Source organism: Caenorhabditis briggsae, assembly GCF_000004555.2.
Source record: "Caenorhabditis briggsae complete genome, chrI, whole genome shotgun sequence".
Lineage (NCBI taxonomy): Eukaryota > Metazoa > Nematoda > Chromadorea > Rhabditida > Rhabditidae > Caenorhabditis > Caenorhabditis briggsae.
In genome coordinates this window covers 4,515,999-4,531,148 of record NC_013489.2, presented here as the reverse complement: position 1 = coordinate 4,531,148, position 15,150 = coordinate 4,515,999, and the positions used below count along the sequence as shown (strand labels likewise).

At 38.6% G+C, this 15,150-nt stretch overlaps 5 protein-coding genes and 2 non-coding genes across 7 annotated transcripts; 4 read left to right on the top strand and 3 right to left on the bottom strand.

Moving 5' to 3' along the window:
- Positions 1-467: 467 nt before the first annotated feature.
- On the top strand, positions 468-5,595 carry Cbr-hpo-3 (the record flags this gene model as incomplete). The annotated part of the gene is made up of 9 exons (XM_045244141.1): positions 468-695; positions 785-935; positions 1,072-1,303; positions 2,158-2,875; positions 3,226-3,336; positions 3,925-4,040; positions 4,266-4,610; positions 4,662-4,826; positions 5,160-5,595. 9 exons carry the CDS (start codon positions 468-470, stop codon positions 5,593-5,595), a joined length of 2,502 nt encoding a protein of 833 aa, XP_045092557.1.
- Positions 5,596-9,211: 3,616 nt separating this feature from the next.
- On the top strand, positions 9,212-9,814 carry CBG04021 (the record flags this gene model as incomplete). Its single annotated transcript, XM_002639382.1, has 3 exons — positions 9,212-9,292; positions 9,523-9,623; positions 9,727-9,814. 3 exons carry the CDS (start codon positions 9,212-9,214, stop codon positions 9,812-9,814), a joined length of 270 nt encoding a protein of 89 aa, XP_002639428.1.
- On the top strand, positions 9,402-9,473 carry CBG29043. Its single transcript has one exon. It is a non-coding gene (tRNA).
- A 188-nt stretch (positions 9,815-10,002) lies between the features above and the next one.
- Cbr-col-54 lies at positions 10,003-11,090 on the bottom strand (the record flags this gene model as incomplete). The annotated part of the gene is made up of 3 exons (XM_002639383.1): positions 10,003-10,544; positions 10,740-10,899; positions 10,947-11,090. The coding sequence occupies 3 exons, from the start codon at positions 11,088-11,090 to the stop codon at positions 10,003-10,005; spliced, it is 846 nt and encodes a 281-aa protein (XP_002639429.1).
- A 476-nt stretch (positions 11,091-11,566) lies between these two features.
- Positions 11,567-12,904, bottom strand: Cbr-ceh-12 (the record flags this gene model as incomplete). The annotated part of the gene is made up of 3 exons (XM_045244125.1): positions 11,567-11,683; positions 12,260-12,423; positions 12,697-12,904. The coding sequence occupies 3 exons, from the start codon at positions 12,902-12,904 to the stop codon at positions 11,567-11,569; spliced, it is 489 nt and encodes a 162-aa protein (XP_045092558.1).
- Positions 12,600-12,676, top strand: CBG28366. The gene has a single exon. It is a non-coding gene (tRNA).
- Positions 12,905-13,357: 453 nt separating the features above from the next.
- Cbr-rmd-6 lies at positions 13,358-14,217 on the bottom strand (the record flags this gene model as incomplete). Its single annotated transcript, XM_002639385.2, has 3 exons — positions 13,358-13,963; positions 14,012-14,080; positions 14,125-14,217. The coding sequence occupies 3 exons, from the start codon at positions 14,215-14,217 to the stop codon at positions 13,358-13,360; spliced, it is 768 nt and encodes a 255-aa protein (XP_002639431.2).
- Positions 14,218-15,150: the final 933 nt, after the last annotated feature.

Here is a 15,150-nt window from a genome sequence, read left to right as displayed (position 1 = left end):
TAAATTTCACATAGTTTTGAGTATTACACAAAAAATTTCAAGTCCTAAAACCTAGGAATGGAGAAAATCAAATTTGAAAATTGACGATTTTTTACTGAAAATGGGATTTTTGGCACTGAAACTGAAATTTCAGCACTTCAAATGTCTCGTAAGCAGACTTTGAAAACGAATTTATAGGTTTTCGACTATGCTCTTTCGATTTATGTAGGTGGTTTCTGCTAACTCCTACCTTCACTTGAAATGTTCCCTTGTCAGCCTACCCACTTTATTTGATTACCTATTCGAATCTAACAACAACTTATTCGTATTATCTTTTATTTTTCAGACTTCCACGAACAAGAACAAAATACCAACCTAATGGAAGGCAAACGACAATTATCACTTGATCGATGAGTTAGCATTCAATTAATAATGTGAGGCTGAAAATTCTTTGTACCTGAAAATACTTTCCTATTTTTCAGAACAAAATGACAGTTTTTATCAAAACGAAAACTAACTGTTGTGGTCGATCATGGTGCGTAAGAGATCCATGCGGCATAATGTGTGCTGTGGTGACATGGTTGCTGATAGCATATGGACAAGTTTGTGTGTTTCTGGTATTGATATACTCATGGGACCAATATCCGATACACACGTTTCTCAACTTTGTCCTTTTCGAATTCTTCAGTGCTTTGGCGGTTACTAGCCATCTAAAGGTTTCTTTTTATTCATTCTTCTTTTGTCTAGTTGACTGGTTCATAAACAAACCTAGCGGATATCTGTTGTATTATTTTAACATTTTCAGACAATGATGACAGATCCAGGAGCTGTTGCAAAGGGAGACTGCACAGAAGAAACTGTTGAACGAATGCAACTTCTCAATGGGCACACAACAATATATAAATGTCAAAAATGTTCGAGTATAAAACCTGATCGTGCTCATCATTGCTCGGTTTGTGAGAGGTGTATTCGAAGGATGGACCATCACTGTCCTTGGGTTAATAACTGCGTTGGAGAAGGGAACCAAAAGTTCTTCGTATTATTCACTGTGAGTTCAGCATCACCTTTTTTGAATACAAAGGCTCTTTTCAGATGTATATTGCCCTACTATCAATGCATGCTCTCTACTGGGGATATGGCAGTTTGTTTTATGTGTTGGTGCCGAGTGGCAAAAGTGTTCCTCTCTTACGCCACCTGCAACAACTCTACTTTTAATATTCTTGTTGTTCGAATCCATTCTTTTTGCTATCTTCACTGCTGTCATGTTCGGAACTCAGATTTCTTCCATCTGCAACGATGAAACAACGATCGAATCGATGAGAAGGTACGTTTGCATTATTGTTAAAGTTCTTTTTCAGGCTGAGGAATTTTCGGAATGCTCTTTTCCGAATATTCCAATTCTGAAAATTTCCCTTTCCCATCTAGTTGGCAACTCCTTTTTTCTTTCAGTAGAAATGCAATGATGGATGAAGAAGAACGACAACGAAACAATTCTTGGAAGAATTTACAGCTGGTTTTCGGCGGTCCGTTTGGTCTTCGATGGTTCAACCCCCTTGCAAATCCATTTGTTGCAAGACCCACTTTCGAGTATTCTGTTTAATTATTTCATTAGGCTCTTTTCTTAAAATGTGTAATTTAATCTAAATAATGTAAAATCAAAAAGTTAATGACGGGTCGCCAATCTTTGTGTGGTTATCATATTTTATTCTTGTTGAAATGAGATTTTTAATCAGTTTTTCTTCTACTTATCATGTGTTCCGGAATTGAATTGATCCCAAGTACTTTTTTCCTGTTTCCTGTGTATCTCACAAAATTCGAAAAGCTTCAAATCAAAAAAAATTGCTAATCATCAAAATAAATATTAAAAATCTTAATTTTTGTGCCTCTCTTCTGATAACTGTTCACATCTAATGCTACACACATATTTTTCACACGTCTAATCGAGTAACTTCACAAAGTTGAAATCCATCAGATATGGCCCTAGAAATAGCAAAAGATGGTGGTTAGCTCGACCCAAAATTCTGGAACGCATTCTTCGATTAAGGAAAATTGCTCTGGTTCTGGCATATATTGGAGCTTATTTTTGTTCACAATATCTTTTCGATCCAGTTAATATGGAAGTGACCAGGTGATTAAGATTGCATACAATTCCCGGTAACCGTATTCATAGTTATTCAGAATATCAGAACACTCTTTAATGCCGGGACTTGTGACACCGAAATTCGATAAAAGTGGAATAGCAATTCAGTTGTACAGGAGTTTAACATCACTACCAAAATCAAAGTCTCAACAGGAATTTGTTATGGATGTCTTCTCGGAATTTGGATTACAGTGTTTCACTCAAAAATGGAAATCGACAATTGCAGGTTATCCAAAAAGAGGAGAGAATGTTTACGGATTTGTGCGAGGACAAAGAAACGATGGTGCAGAAGCACAACTGATTGTTGTTCAGTTGGGAAAGTCGGAGAGCGCACGGAGAATGATTACTCGAATGTTGTCTTTCGTAGATTATGCGAAGGATCAAGTTTATTGGGCCAGAGATTTCGTATTCGCTTTTGTAGATGGAGGTAACGGACCTGATTCAATAGAACAAGCTGCGTTTGCATTGGATGCCTTCCTTTTCAAGTATCAGAAAATTGAGTCCCTATCATCGAAAACGAGAAGGAATGCAACAGTTATAGCAGATGAAATTCAAACACAAACGGGTGCTCTAATTGCTGGTGTGGTTTATGATTTATCCGGAATATCAGTAAAAGGACAACATATCATCAATATTCAAACTAATGGGTTGAATGGACAACAAGTCAATCTAGACGTTTTCAATGGGATCGTCAAAATAGCTGATTCAAAACATCACTCGAAAGTTGCCATTTTTGGAACACTTCATCGTCATACGGTAGGTTATTATAATAATCCTAAGTATTACAACTATTATTTGGGTACAAAAAATTGAAGCTTTGGAAGAGAAATGAAAACTACCATAACCTAAAAATGTTTTTTTTTCGCAATCAACTTTGAACGCGGCATATCTTCTCGATTTTCACCGCTTTTCCAGTCAATTGTTTTGCTTTCAAAATATTTAATTTTCTGACTTTTTGGAGAAAAATAACTGAAAAATTGACTGAAGAAGCAGTAGAAAACGAGAAAATGAATCTGGAACATGAAAATATTTTTGGGTTACTGTAGTTTCTCATCAACAGCACCGATTTATATGTACCAGAATACAAAAAGTTCAATTAATTTCAGAATTCATATATGGAGTACTCCCCTTTCACTGTCCCCATCAAAGCTCTAATGACGCAAGCATTTGTGTCAATCGAAGGAATTCATAGTGTTATGGGAAAGTATGGAGTCCAGGTAAATTGAATACTAACCGCACCCAAATTGGTTCTTGATTGGTTTTCTTTCGCTTGACACTAATCGCTTTTTAGCCACAACGGCGAACTAGTGTCTGTGCAATTGAAAAAGCTTACTGGTTTCGTCCGTTTTGGCGAAACAAACGTCGTGTAGGATTAGGTGAGCACGAATCTCATATAGAAAAGTGCTCGTTGTGCCGCTCAGTCGTAAAACCAAAGGGCGCCGTCCCCTCCACCCGACATTTCTCCATTTTCTTTCGCTTCAACCCTTCCAACGTTTTCATTAGCCAGTTTTACTCTCCTTTCTCTCCCTCTGTAGGATGACACCCAATTGAACTTTACCATCAAAAATCCATTCAAATTATTAGGTCATCAATAATACTTGCCTATTAGTTTTACCTTGATAAACCCCTTAAAATGTTTAACTCGCGGTTTTTCGATTCTACAGATTAATTCTCATATTCTCTGAGAGAATTTCTCTTTACTTGTTTTTTTTTGTCTCCGTCTCCGTCTCTCTCTCTCTCTCTCTCTTCTCATTTCCCCCTTTATTGCACAGCATATCTCATTATCATCTGAATCTGAATTTCAGGGTTTAACCGTCGGTCTGAGTCACGATTATACGGAAAGACAGTCAGTGCAGTTCGTTGAGGAGGTGTCTCGTATGCTAAATAACGTACTTGAGCGACTACATCAGAGTTATTTTATGTAAGTGCTAGGTCTTCCGTCAGGAGATTGTTTTTCATTTTTCTAATAGCTCGAAAAATGATTTAGTAGACCTGGAAAACGATTTGATCTTCTTATTTTTTGATCTATTTATGAGCTCTTAAGCAATTCAAAGAAAATATTTCCAATGATTTTTGAAAGTTTTTGAAGTCGCTTTCATAGTTTTCCTCGTTCAAAAACCTCAATTCTTACTGAAAATTTTTGCAGGTACGTTCTAGCCGACGATATGCATTTCCTGTCAATCGGTTTCTACCTCTTACCGTCTTTCATACTCATATGTCCTCTTCTAATTTCCGCTTACAATGAGTGGTTGAAAGTCGACAGCAACTCTGAAATCCCGCTTGCCGTCATTGGAATTCACCTCGGCGGATATGCAATCTATTTGATGACACAGTGGATCTTCACAAATATTGGTGAAGTATTCGCGTTTTCGACTGAGTTCCCATTCGTTGGGCCTGATGGATGCAAGGGACAACTCACAGGCTCAATGGACATTGTGATCATATACCTCGCTGTTACGATGTTGCCACTCGGACTTTATTTGTTTTCCATGCAAGTTTCTTTGTATTGAAATATGCTCCTAACTATCAAAATCATTTCCAGTCATCCTATCCGTCCAACTAGTATTCCAATCATGCGAATTTTCATTCTTCTGGAAGTCTCCATCACCATTTTGTGTCTCTCCCTCATCAACTTTGGTCTTGGAGTTTTCACAGCCGCCATCGTCGTCCCGATTACGTTCTTAATGACGTTCGAGTCACCACAGAAGTGAGTGATCTGAAATTCAGTGGGTTGTAGGGGGCATGATCTGAAAGGACATGATGTATTTTTTATTTGTATTCAAGGTGACATGGAAAAAACTGACGTTATTTAAAATTTTGAGTACAAAAAACAAAACGGCGTCTAACATTGAAAATCTTCCAGATGTTTGTAGGAGTATAACAGTATTCTCGAACCAACTGAAACTCTCCTTTATCTGGTTTTAGAAGTTCAATTTTTGTAGTAGTAGTAGTATCAATAGTAAAGTCCTGCTTTACAAATACAAAAAAAACGGAAGATTCCTATAACTACGATTCGAACATTCCAAAAAAAAATTTTCAGAGCTCGTAGTCTCTACCGTTCCGGAGTGTTGGCCCTGCTCCATCCAATCGCTATTATAACCATTCTGGCTTGGTATACTCCTGGATACTCGACTGCCTTCATTCCGAAAAAAGAGTTCGACACATGGACTGGCGTCCCGAGAGTGTTCATACGGAATATGATCAAAAACGACGCAGCTTTCGGATCCTGGCATTTCTATCTCATTACTATCATTGGTTGGCCAATTTGGAATATGATCTTCTCCTGCTCTCTTCCATATGACTTGGATGTTGATCGCGTAGCCGCCAAGGCCCGAGAGGCACGAGAAGCTCGAGAAGCCAGAGAATCCGGAGAAGAGGCCACCACTCCTGAAGATCCACATCCACCACAATCCGTGCCGATCGCTAGACCAACCACGTCCAACATCTCAAAGAGAAACAAACGAAAAAATCATTGATTGACTCTTTGTTAAATACTTGTTTCTCAGGCTTTACTTAATTTATTTCCAATCTAATTTATGCGTTTTTCTTGATGATGCGATAAAACTTCTGTACATTGAATTCCGAAATTCCCATAAAAGAATTGTTTGCACTTTCCCGATGGTACGGTGTTTCAAAAAAAAACCTCAAAAATCGCGCCCCAGAAAACTTTTAGGCCAGACGAAATTTAATAATTTCAAAGTTGACGTGGATTTGACCTGAATATTTTTAGTCAACGCGTTGCAAATCGCGATTTTTTTGTTCAACGTTTAGAAGTTTAAACTTCAGCCAACGAAATTTGACACGTTGCGCAGTGATTTTTCACGTTCACTGGGGCGCGTTTTCCGACCAGGCTCTTTGAAATAGCGTGCGATAGGGATAACCAGTGCGTTTCGTCTTCGACGTTTGGAAATTGGCATTGCTTCTGGAAGGGAAAATGTATCCCAAAACACTTATAGGGCTCAACGACCTAGAGCTATAGCAATTTGCACTTCTCAAGAATTCATTTATATTGGTTCTGTTGTGTTGTCTTCTAAATGATGATTATAGGTGTAGCTAGTGTATAGATGATGTGGTGGAAACCTGAAGAAAGGGGTGACATCATTCATTATTACATTTTATCAACTATATAGAAATCTGTAGTGTTTAGTGTTTCAGTTTTGTTTCATAGTTTCTCAACTTTTTGGATAATTGGTCAAGTGGAACTTCTGAAAGTCGGAAGGCAATCGGTTCTACTTTTCTGTAATTGGTCACTGACAGTGTTGAAAAAGCCCAAATTTTCGTCAGTTTTCGCAGGAAGTTCTTCTGAAAATTCTAGTTTTTTTTTCGGTATTATTCTTGTCCGGCGACGGTGAACTTTGCAGCAGAACATTTATTCAAAGGCGCATCGTCGCAAAGAGAAAAAAAGCAAAAATTTTTTGAATAAAAATTCATGAGCCTTCGATACTGTATCTCAAAATTAATTTACATTGACCCATTTTTGCCTTTCTTTCTTCTTTATAAGCAAATTCAAAAATACAATAATTTTGAGATACGGTATCGAAGGCGCACGAATTTATAGAAAACATGTCACTGTTTTCGCTCCAGGACCGACTATGCGTCTTTGAATGAATTCTCAAGGTTCATCGCTGCCGGGACAAGAATGATAGCAATAATTATCTTTTGAACCTTTTTGGCATTCAACCAAAACTTTTATCATTTCCCACGATACACTGAACCACCAGAAATCAGAATATCAAAGCGTCAGAGAGTGTGTGTTTCTCAAAAAGTTTTCTTTGTCAAATGATGATGAATCAACACTTCACACTTCTTCGTTTAGCTACTACTAGAAATCTATAATAAACCGTAATAGGTCATTCACATCATGTGAAACGAAAGGTCATACTGTTCGTTTTCATTGAATTCCCCGGTTTGTTTTTTTTTTTTGATGATGATATACTTGGTTTATTTAAAACTAAACGATTTAAATGTTCTGTAACCCGATAGCGGTTCTTCCTTCAATTAGGATACGTCCTCGATTTCCAGCCCCACGCTTCTATTTCTAGAAGTTTTTATTTTTCAAAAAACAAGATCATCCTAGTAAACAAACTGAAATTACTTTGTTATTCTTGAGGTACAGCAAGCTCCCTTTGACCCCATTTCCACTCATAGTTTCGGATGTTTTAGCAATCCGGTTCATAAGGTTACAAGGTACACGTGTTCGGGGTATGCTCCACTGATAACAAGTTTTGGGGTGTTTCGTAAACTAATAATTTGCGGAAGAAAGAACAAAGACACTCCTTATTTACTACGATTGCAACTGTTAGAGATGGGACACAGAATGCGTATTTTCTTACTGTACATTCTTATTTTACTATTTTTCAGATCTTAGATATTCTATAGACTACGAGAGTTTCAGTAAACTATAGTGTATTACAGTACTAAACCAGGGGCCTTCAAATTCTGAAAATTCCAAAATGTATCATTGGAACATTTCCGAAGCTTTTTTTTCAGCATTAAAGCATTTTGGACTATGATATGTCTATTTCTTTTAATTTTTTTCGGGTTTTCGAAATCTGTTTGTAAATTTTTCCCCAATTGTTCGCGCTTTTATGATTAGTATGGTATGATTTCTAATCGAAAGTCGTTGGAAATCATAAATTCCAAAATGATCAAAATCGAAATATTCCAAATTTTACGAAATTCGGTAATTTCGGAACTCGGAATCTTCGAGATCCCGAAATCCGGAAATGTTTAAACCGTGATATTCCAGAATTCCGAAATCCCGAAATGCAGAAAGTCAGAACATTCCGAAGTCCCAAAATTTTCAAAATTGGAATATTCCGAAATTCCGAAACATTCAAAATCTCCATATTCCGGAATTCCGAGGTCCTGAAGTTTTGACAATCGGAATTTTGGACATTCCAAAATCCAGTAACTTTTAAAACCGTATTATTCCGGAATTTTGAATTTCAGAAATTTTGAAACTCGGAATTTGCGACATTCCGAGCGTCCCTGCCTGAGCCCCAGATTTTGACAAATAAAACAACCAGACTCCGCATGACTTCTGAATTTCAAATACTCCAAGAAAATTAGGCAATTTGCTAAATCTGTGCAAACTGGTGGGTGTCGAACATCTCATTTTTTCGAAAATTTAATGTCAATTGTCTAATGACGAGTGAAAGACATCGTTATTTCTCAGAAGACGTCACAAGATGACACCCCCACTCCCTTCATCATCTGAATCGTTTTATTTCCATCTTTCCACTAATGGGTCCTCGCCTCTTCACATTCATCCCAAAAGCCTCTTCTTCTTCTTTGGGATGAACCCAAATCTTTCTTCTCAATGTAATTTCATCCGAGAACGTGAGAATCGTCCTTTCCTCTTTATATATTCCCTCTTCTCTTCAAAACTGCAAATTGTGTGCTTTGCCTAGGCATGACCTTTTTCCTTTTTTTCGAATTTCAAATTTCAAATCTTTGGTTCAAATTTCGAGGATTAGCTGTACTAGGAGGTGGATGGGAGGGATTTTTGAATTTATCCCCAAAAACTATATACTTCCATAAGCCCCGCCTCCTTTACTAAGCTCACTACTTTGGAAGTAGTGGGGCGGAGTCTTTCGTTCCCAGATGCGCCTACAATTTCCACTATAAAGGAATTTTGAATCGTAAAAATACAACTAGCCACTCCTTTTTTTTCAGTATTCTAGTAAGCTGGTCACTACCTTGAACCGACCCAGAGGATCAAGAATTCGGAAATTTTTATGTTTGCAAAAAATGATGAAACCTAGGCTTATAGATAGCAAATTTCTTCATTTTCAAAACTTTGTTTTATGGGAATTTCATTCTGGTAAGATACTGTACCTAAAGTAACCAGAAAATCGGATACTAACATATTTTGGCATTTGAACCTCATTTTACCGTATTCTAGAAGCTTCTGACTATTTTCTTCCTTCTATTATTTCAGAATTTTATGATTTTCCTACTCTTCTGATTCCAGAACAATCTTCTAGTATCTTTTCACCTTTTGAATTTCAAACTTTCTCTAATTGCTTTTACCGTACTGTTCATTATACCGCACTCTAAACACATTGTTTCAGCAGGTAATTCAAAAAAATGTCGCGAAACTTTGCATTGTTTGTTCTTTTCGCTATTCTACTTTGCAGCTTCTCGACAGCGATTCCTCTTCGGAGTCTGGTAAGAAATCGAAAACTGTCACTTTTATTTACCCTTATCAGTTTGTCACCTCTCTCTCCGGGAAACCTCCCTGGTTTTGTTATCACACTTAAACGCGTGTTCATAACGTGGCTGAGTGGTCTAGTGGTATGATTCTCGCTTAGGGTGCGAGAGGTCCCGGGATCGATCCCCGGCTCAGCCCACTTATCGTTTGTATAAAATCTATGTATTTTGATTTTTTTGATTTTCAGTTCCTCCGATCCTACGACGACATCAATCAAGAAAGTATTCCAAAACAGTACTTTGAACCTCAGGAACGTGCTGCGAACTTTGTTGAAAATGGAGATAACAGGTGAGAAACAAATAGACTACACTTTGAAACTATAAAAAATTCAAAAATTAAAGGAAGTAGATAAATTTGCTCATTCTGAATCTAAAAATATTCCTTTTTTCAGAGCTAAACGCGGACTTGATCTTCTGAAGCGACGAGTTGAAATAATCGAACGGAATCGATGCTTCTTCAATCCCATAACATGCTATTAGTTTATTATAAACCCGGTGCTCGTTTTCGATCTCATTCCTTGATCTCCCATCTCTTTCATTTGATGAATTTAACATCTTTTTCGTCTAACTCTATAATGAATCGTGTCAACTGTACTATTGTAAAAAATATTATAATATTCATAAAAACCAACATAACAATGTATAAATTAGTGATCATACAAGAAGACCTATGGAGATTCACTGGCAAACACAATCTTAGTTCTTTCTGGACAAGAGCAGTATGCAGCATCTGGTCCTGGAGCTCCTGGAGCACCATCTTGGCCTGCGACTCCATCAGTTCCCTTCTCTCCATCTTTTCCTGGCGCTCCTTGAATTCCTTCACTTCCATCAGCTCCAACTTCTCCATGGACTCCTTCTTGGCCATCCTTTCCTGGCTCTCCTGCAGGTCCTTCTGGTCCAGCTGGTCCTGGAAGTCCTGCTCCACGGCTTCCGTTCTTTCCATCTGCTCCTGATGCTCCAGCCTCTCCTGGTGCTCCAGCATCTCCTGGTTCTCCTTCTGGTCCGGCCTCTCCTGGTGCTCCTGGGTTTCCAGCTGGTCCTGGAGCTCCTGGTTGACCGACAGGTCCTGGGGCTCCTGGTTCTCCATCTGGTCCTGGAGCTCCTGGTTCTCCAGCTGGACACTTGATGCATGGAAGCTTCTCGTCCTCGAACACCAAGGAAAATCCAGCGTTTCCGTCTTTTCCTGGGTTTCCAGCTTCTCCATCAGCTCCTTGAAACAAATTTCTGATATTCAGATCATATTCAAGTCATCGTATCTTGTAATTTATAATTATTGTGGGGAAGTGATCTAGAAATAAGGCCTATGTTATGTAAACTATGACAATTGGCCAACACCCTTTCCATTGTGATAAATTATTACATAGATGGATAAAGTATCTTTGTTGAAAAATCTAGACGAACTGACCTGGAAGTCCTGGTGGTCCTGGTGGTCCAGTCTCTCCTGGTGGGCAGTGGTTCGGTCCTTTGGCACATGGACAACCGCATGATTTGTCTTCTTCATCTCTCTTCTTTCTGTCGAAAGTGTTTGAAGAAATCATATCTTTCCAGGCTACATCAGAATAATGCTGAAAGGTTGATTTCAATGAATAAATAAAATAAAGATTCTGAATACTTTGAATGATTCCATATCGTCTAGTGAAGTTTCCAAGAATGATTGAGCATCAAAGAATAGCGATCCAGCCACCAAGAGACTGGAAACAATTACAACACCGCAAATAGAAGTGATGAACAGAAGTACTGTACTTGTGGTCGACATAATTACTGAAAAGAATTCGAAAGTTTTAAAGCGACTATATAATTATAAACTGAATGGTATAAACAGAAATATACATCAATCAGACCCGCAGAATGACAGTATAATGAGATAAGTACAGGAGGCGGAGACAATGAAACTTAAATCGAACATAAATACCCTTGAAAATCTAGTTTCATTCCATTTCTGCCTTCACCCCCAGGCAACCAGGTAACGTGTTTTTTTGGGAGAAATGATAAGAAAAAATAAAGAAGAAGAAAGAAGGTAGAAGCATGGGAGAGAGAGAATATCCGATTTTTTTCGACTGTGGCATTTTTTTGTTTCTCATAGTCAGCAGAGATGAATATCATTGTCACATACACACAAACGAAGGCGTAATCACTTGACAGGTTTCCCATAGTTTTTGTATCGTACACGGAAGAGAAATTCAAATTTATTCTGACAGTGAAAGTATTCGGAAACGAATATTTATGTTATTATTATTGACAGGAGGTGGAGGAGGTGGATGAGGAAGTTTGAGAAGAAGAAGATGGAGTTGGGGTGGATGATGGACATCGCTTGTTCTTCATTCGACGGTTTTGGAACCAGATTTTAATCTGAAATTATTTGGGATTACAAGGAGTCGAACAAGTACCATGATGTCTTTTTTATGTTAAAAATTGTAGAAGTTGATTTGTACTCGTCAACCAGACACTTTGAACTTATTTTTCACGCGCTCATTCCGATGGAATGCAGGTGTAAGACTCGGCAGTTCAATTTGTATATTTCGTGTCGAGACCAACGCCTCTTTGAAAAATTAGTGTTCGAGCACATTTACAAAACGTTCCGAGAAAATCGCCGTGCGAGATTACCACTCGGTGGTTTTTTCGAAACCTTTTGTAAATGTGCTCAAACCCGAACTACCGTAATACTACAGTAAAATTAGCGTTGGTCTCGACGCGAAAGCTTTAAGTTGAACTGTTGAGTCGCTACTCAGCGTTAACTGCATTTCATCAGAAAACGCGAGGGAAAAAATATTTTTAAAAAGATCATGATTACCGCACAAGTGGCTTGAATAATCGCATAGTCAGACTGAAAAGTAATACACCTGTACCCTTCAAAAAAACAGATCCGAAACTAGAAATATTTTAGATCCAAGATTATAGGAATAGTATTAACATATCTATGCATACCTGAGTTTCCGAAAGGGATAGTTGTTGTGCCAATTGGTATCGTCTTGGTCTGCTCAGATACCGATTGTCCGAAAACTGCTTCTCCAATTGAACCAATTGTTCACTACTGAATGCAGTCCTAGGCCTTCTCATTTTTCCCCATGCTTGCCACGCATTCACTGAATCTGAAGACATTTTTACAACGCCATTCTCATTTGTCTCGCACCTACATGTTAGGGCCAGATGATCGTAAATTATTGGGAGTTGAACCAGCGAGGTGTATGTGAGAGGGTGCACTGTTGTTTCGGAGGGCGAGGCTACAAACGTTTAGTATAGGTACTAGCGTTGCGTATGAAAATGTGGCCGCGTGGCGCAATGGATCGATAACGCGTCTGCCTACGGAGCAGAAGATTGTAGGTTCGAATCCTGCCGTGGTCGAAACTATTTTGTTGACTTACATTGGGGCAGTGGAAAAGAGTTTTCGATGCAACTGGAAGTTTGAGACGCAATATGAGCAGCTTTGGCTGCCATTTTCATCAATTCTTCGGAACAGCTGGTTGAATAATTAAAAAATTGATGATCTGAGGCTGACTTTTGTTCGTCTAGAGGTGGAGCAGGAGGCGAAGGAGAAGACGATTTCAGAAGAGAGTCGATCGAGGAGAACATCATCGGTAGAATGAGCGAAGATGTTGCATTTTAAGGGCGGAGTTATCGTAAGACTGGAATGTCTCATGGGAGATCTTCGCGGCTCGGTTCATAAACGACTACGGTAGGAGGATGAGGAGGCGCTGAGAGGCGAGGAAGGGAAACATGATTGATATTTCGGAAAGCATTATATAGCGCCTTGTGTGCGGGTTTTCATTTAGGATGAGCGCCGCGCCCCTCGGGATCTGCTCACTTCTTGAAATTTTATAATTTTCGGCTTGTTTTCGGTTTCTTGACATGTGATTGATGGCTACTTAGAGAAATGCTTATGAAATTCGAGTTGGTAGGAAGAAAAAGAAACAAGAATACCACTCAAATTTTATTTATTCTTTTTTACAATACAAGATTAGAGACATTGAATGAAGATCTGGATTGTTGATGGATGGAACTTGTGACGAGATGTTGTTATTTGATTTAGAGCTTCGAAAGCATTGCCTTGGCGTCATCGAGGAATTCCTGTTCGGCATCAGAATATGGTTCAATGTCGCAAAGCTCAGTGAGATATTTGCGAGCATTGTTCTTATCCTTGAGAGCTACATAGCACTTTGCAATAAAGAAGAGATTCTCCATCCACTTTGGATTCACTTTGTAGGCTGCCAAAAAGTCTTCATTGGCTTCTTCGTAGGAATGAGATGGTGGTTGTTGGTAGAAGGTGGAAGCCAGCTTCTTCTCAAGCCATGTCAACGAGGCAACGGAAAACTTGTAACGACCACGAAGATGAAGCAGAGCAGTATCCTTTGGTTCCTTAGCTAGTGACTTATCCAGAAGTTCCTTGAACTTCTTACTGCACTCCAATTTCTCCTTTGTCGGCATGTACTCGGTGGCTTGTCCAATGAGAACTGCATTCCATTTCAATGCCTTGAAGTGATTTGAATCCTTCTGAACAGCTTCTTCCGAAAACTTCAATCCATCGTTGATGGCCGCTTTTCTTTGAGCTTTTGGCATGCAAGCTGATCTTTCATGGATCACTTGAGCCAGTCTCCAGAGAACCTCAACAGAACGATCTCCTTTGTCGAGACGCTGAAAGCTGAATTTGTTTTTTTTTTAGTTTCGCAATTTTCGACCAACCGCTTTGAGCATGTCGTATCCCTGATCGCGGTTCTTGGTTCCAAATGTCTTGTCGATTTCATCAAAACTCTGAAATTAGGAGTTTGAGGTTTTTTTAGAGAAGAAAAACCAACCATGGTTGTTTGTGTGGGGGATTTATTTACTCTTGGAAGGAGAAGTAAAACTGATATTGTAAGATACTGCAAGAGTATAACATCAGTTGGCATAGCACGTAGATGACATATTCGGGGATTCAAAACTTTGTTCAGGACACGTTTTTAAAGAGACTGCGACATTACCGTAACATCATCCAAAGAAGGACATTACCATTCATTTCGACATCTTTGTAATTACCATAAAACCTGTAATAGAATAAAAATTGTTCAACTGATAAAACATTGGAGAGATTATGATAAACAATTTATCAGTTAACACTTTTTTGATATCTCAAATAGGAGCCGAGATAATTGAGCTCGAACGTGACAGTGTGCTTTTTATGGTTATACGGTATTGGATGTTTTTCTGAATGCTAAAAAGTTCATTCGAAATACTTTTTGAGTTTCTGAAATAGTTACCAAATTCAGAAAACATTTTTCGTTTGACAATCATCCACTTTCACTGCAAATGAATTCCGAAAAGACTCGACACCAGTTGACTCGTTGCCCCCAACTAATTTACATATTCATCAGATCTCTTCTTTCCCGCAAAGACTCTTTGGATCTCTCAACAAAGTTTCTGTCAAAGCTCAAAATTCAATTTTTTATTTGTATTGTATGTAAGTAAGCAATAACTCAATTATTTACAAAATATACATTGAACATTTAAGACTTCCGCCAATGCACTCTCTTCTTTTCAGCTTGAAAGACAGGTGGACTCTGCTTATTGGTACTTGGAGATGCTGAAGGACTGTTACGCCAGCTACCGTAATCCTTTGAATCGAGCATCACAAGTGGCTCGATTCGTCGTTGTTTGTTGTTACGGCTGAAGCATGTTGCATCTAAATATAAGGCTTCAAAAAATTGAAGTAAAATAAAAACAAACCAGGACGAGAGACGGGCATCGTCGACGACGGAATATGGGTCTCGACTGTTTTTGACTCGTTCCGATTTTCACGCAAACACGCCCAACAGATATCAAGTGAAGAGGCAAAAAAGGACACC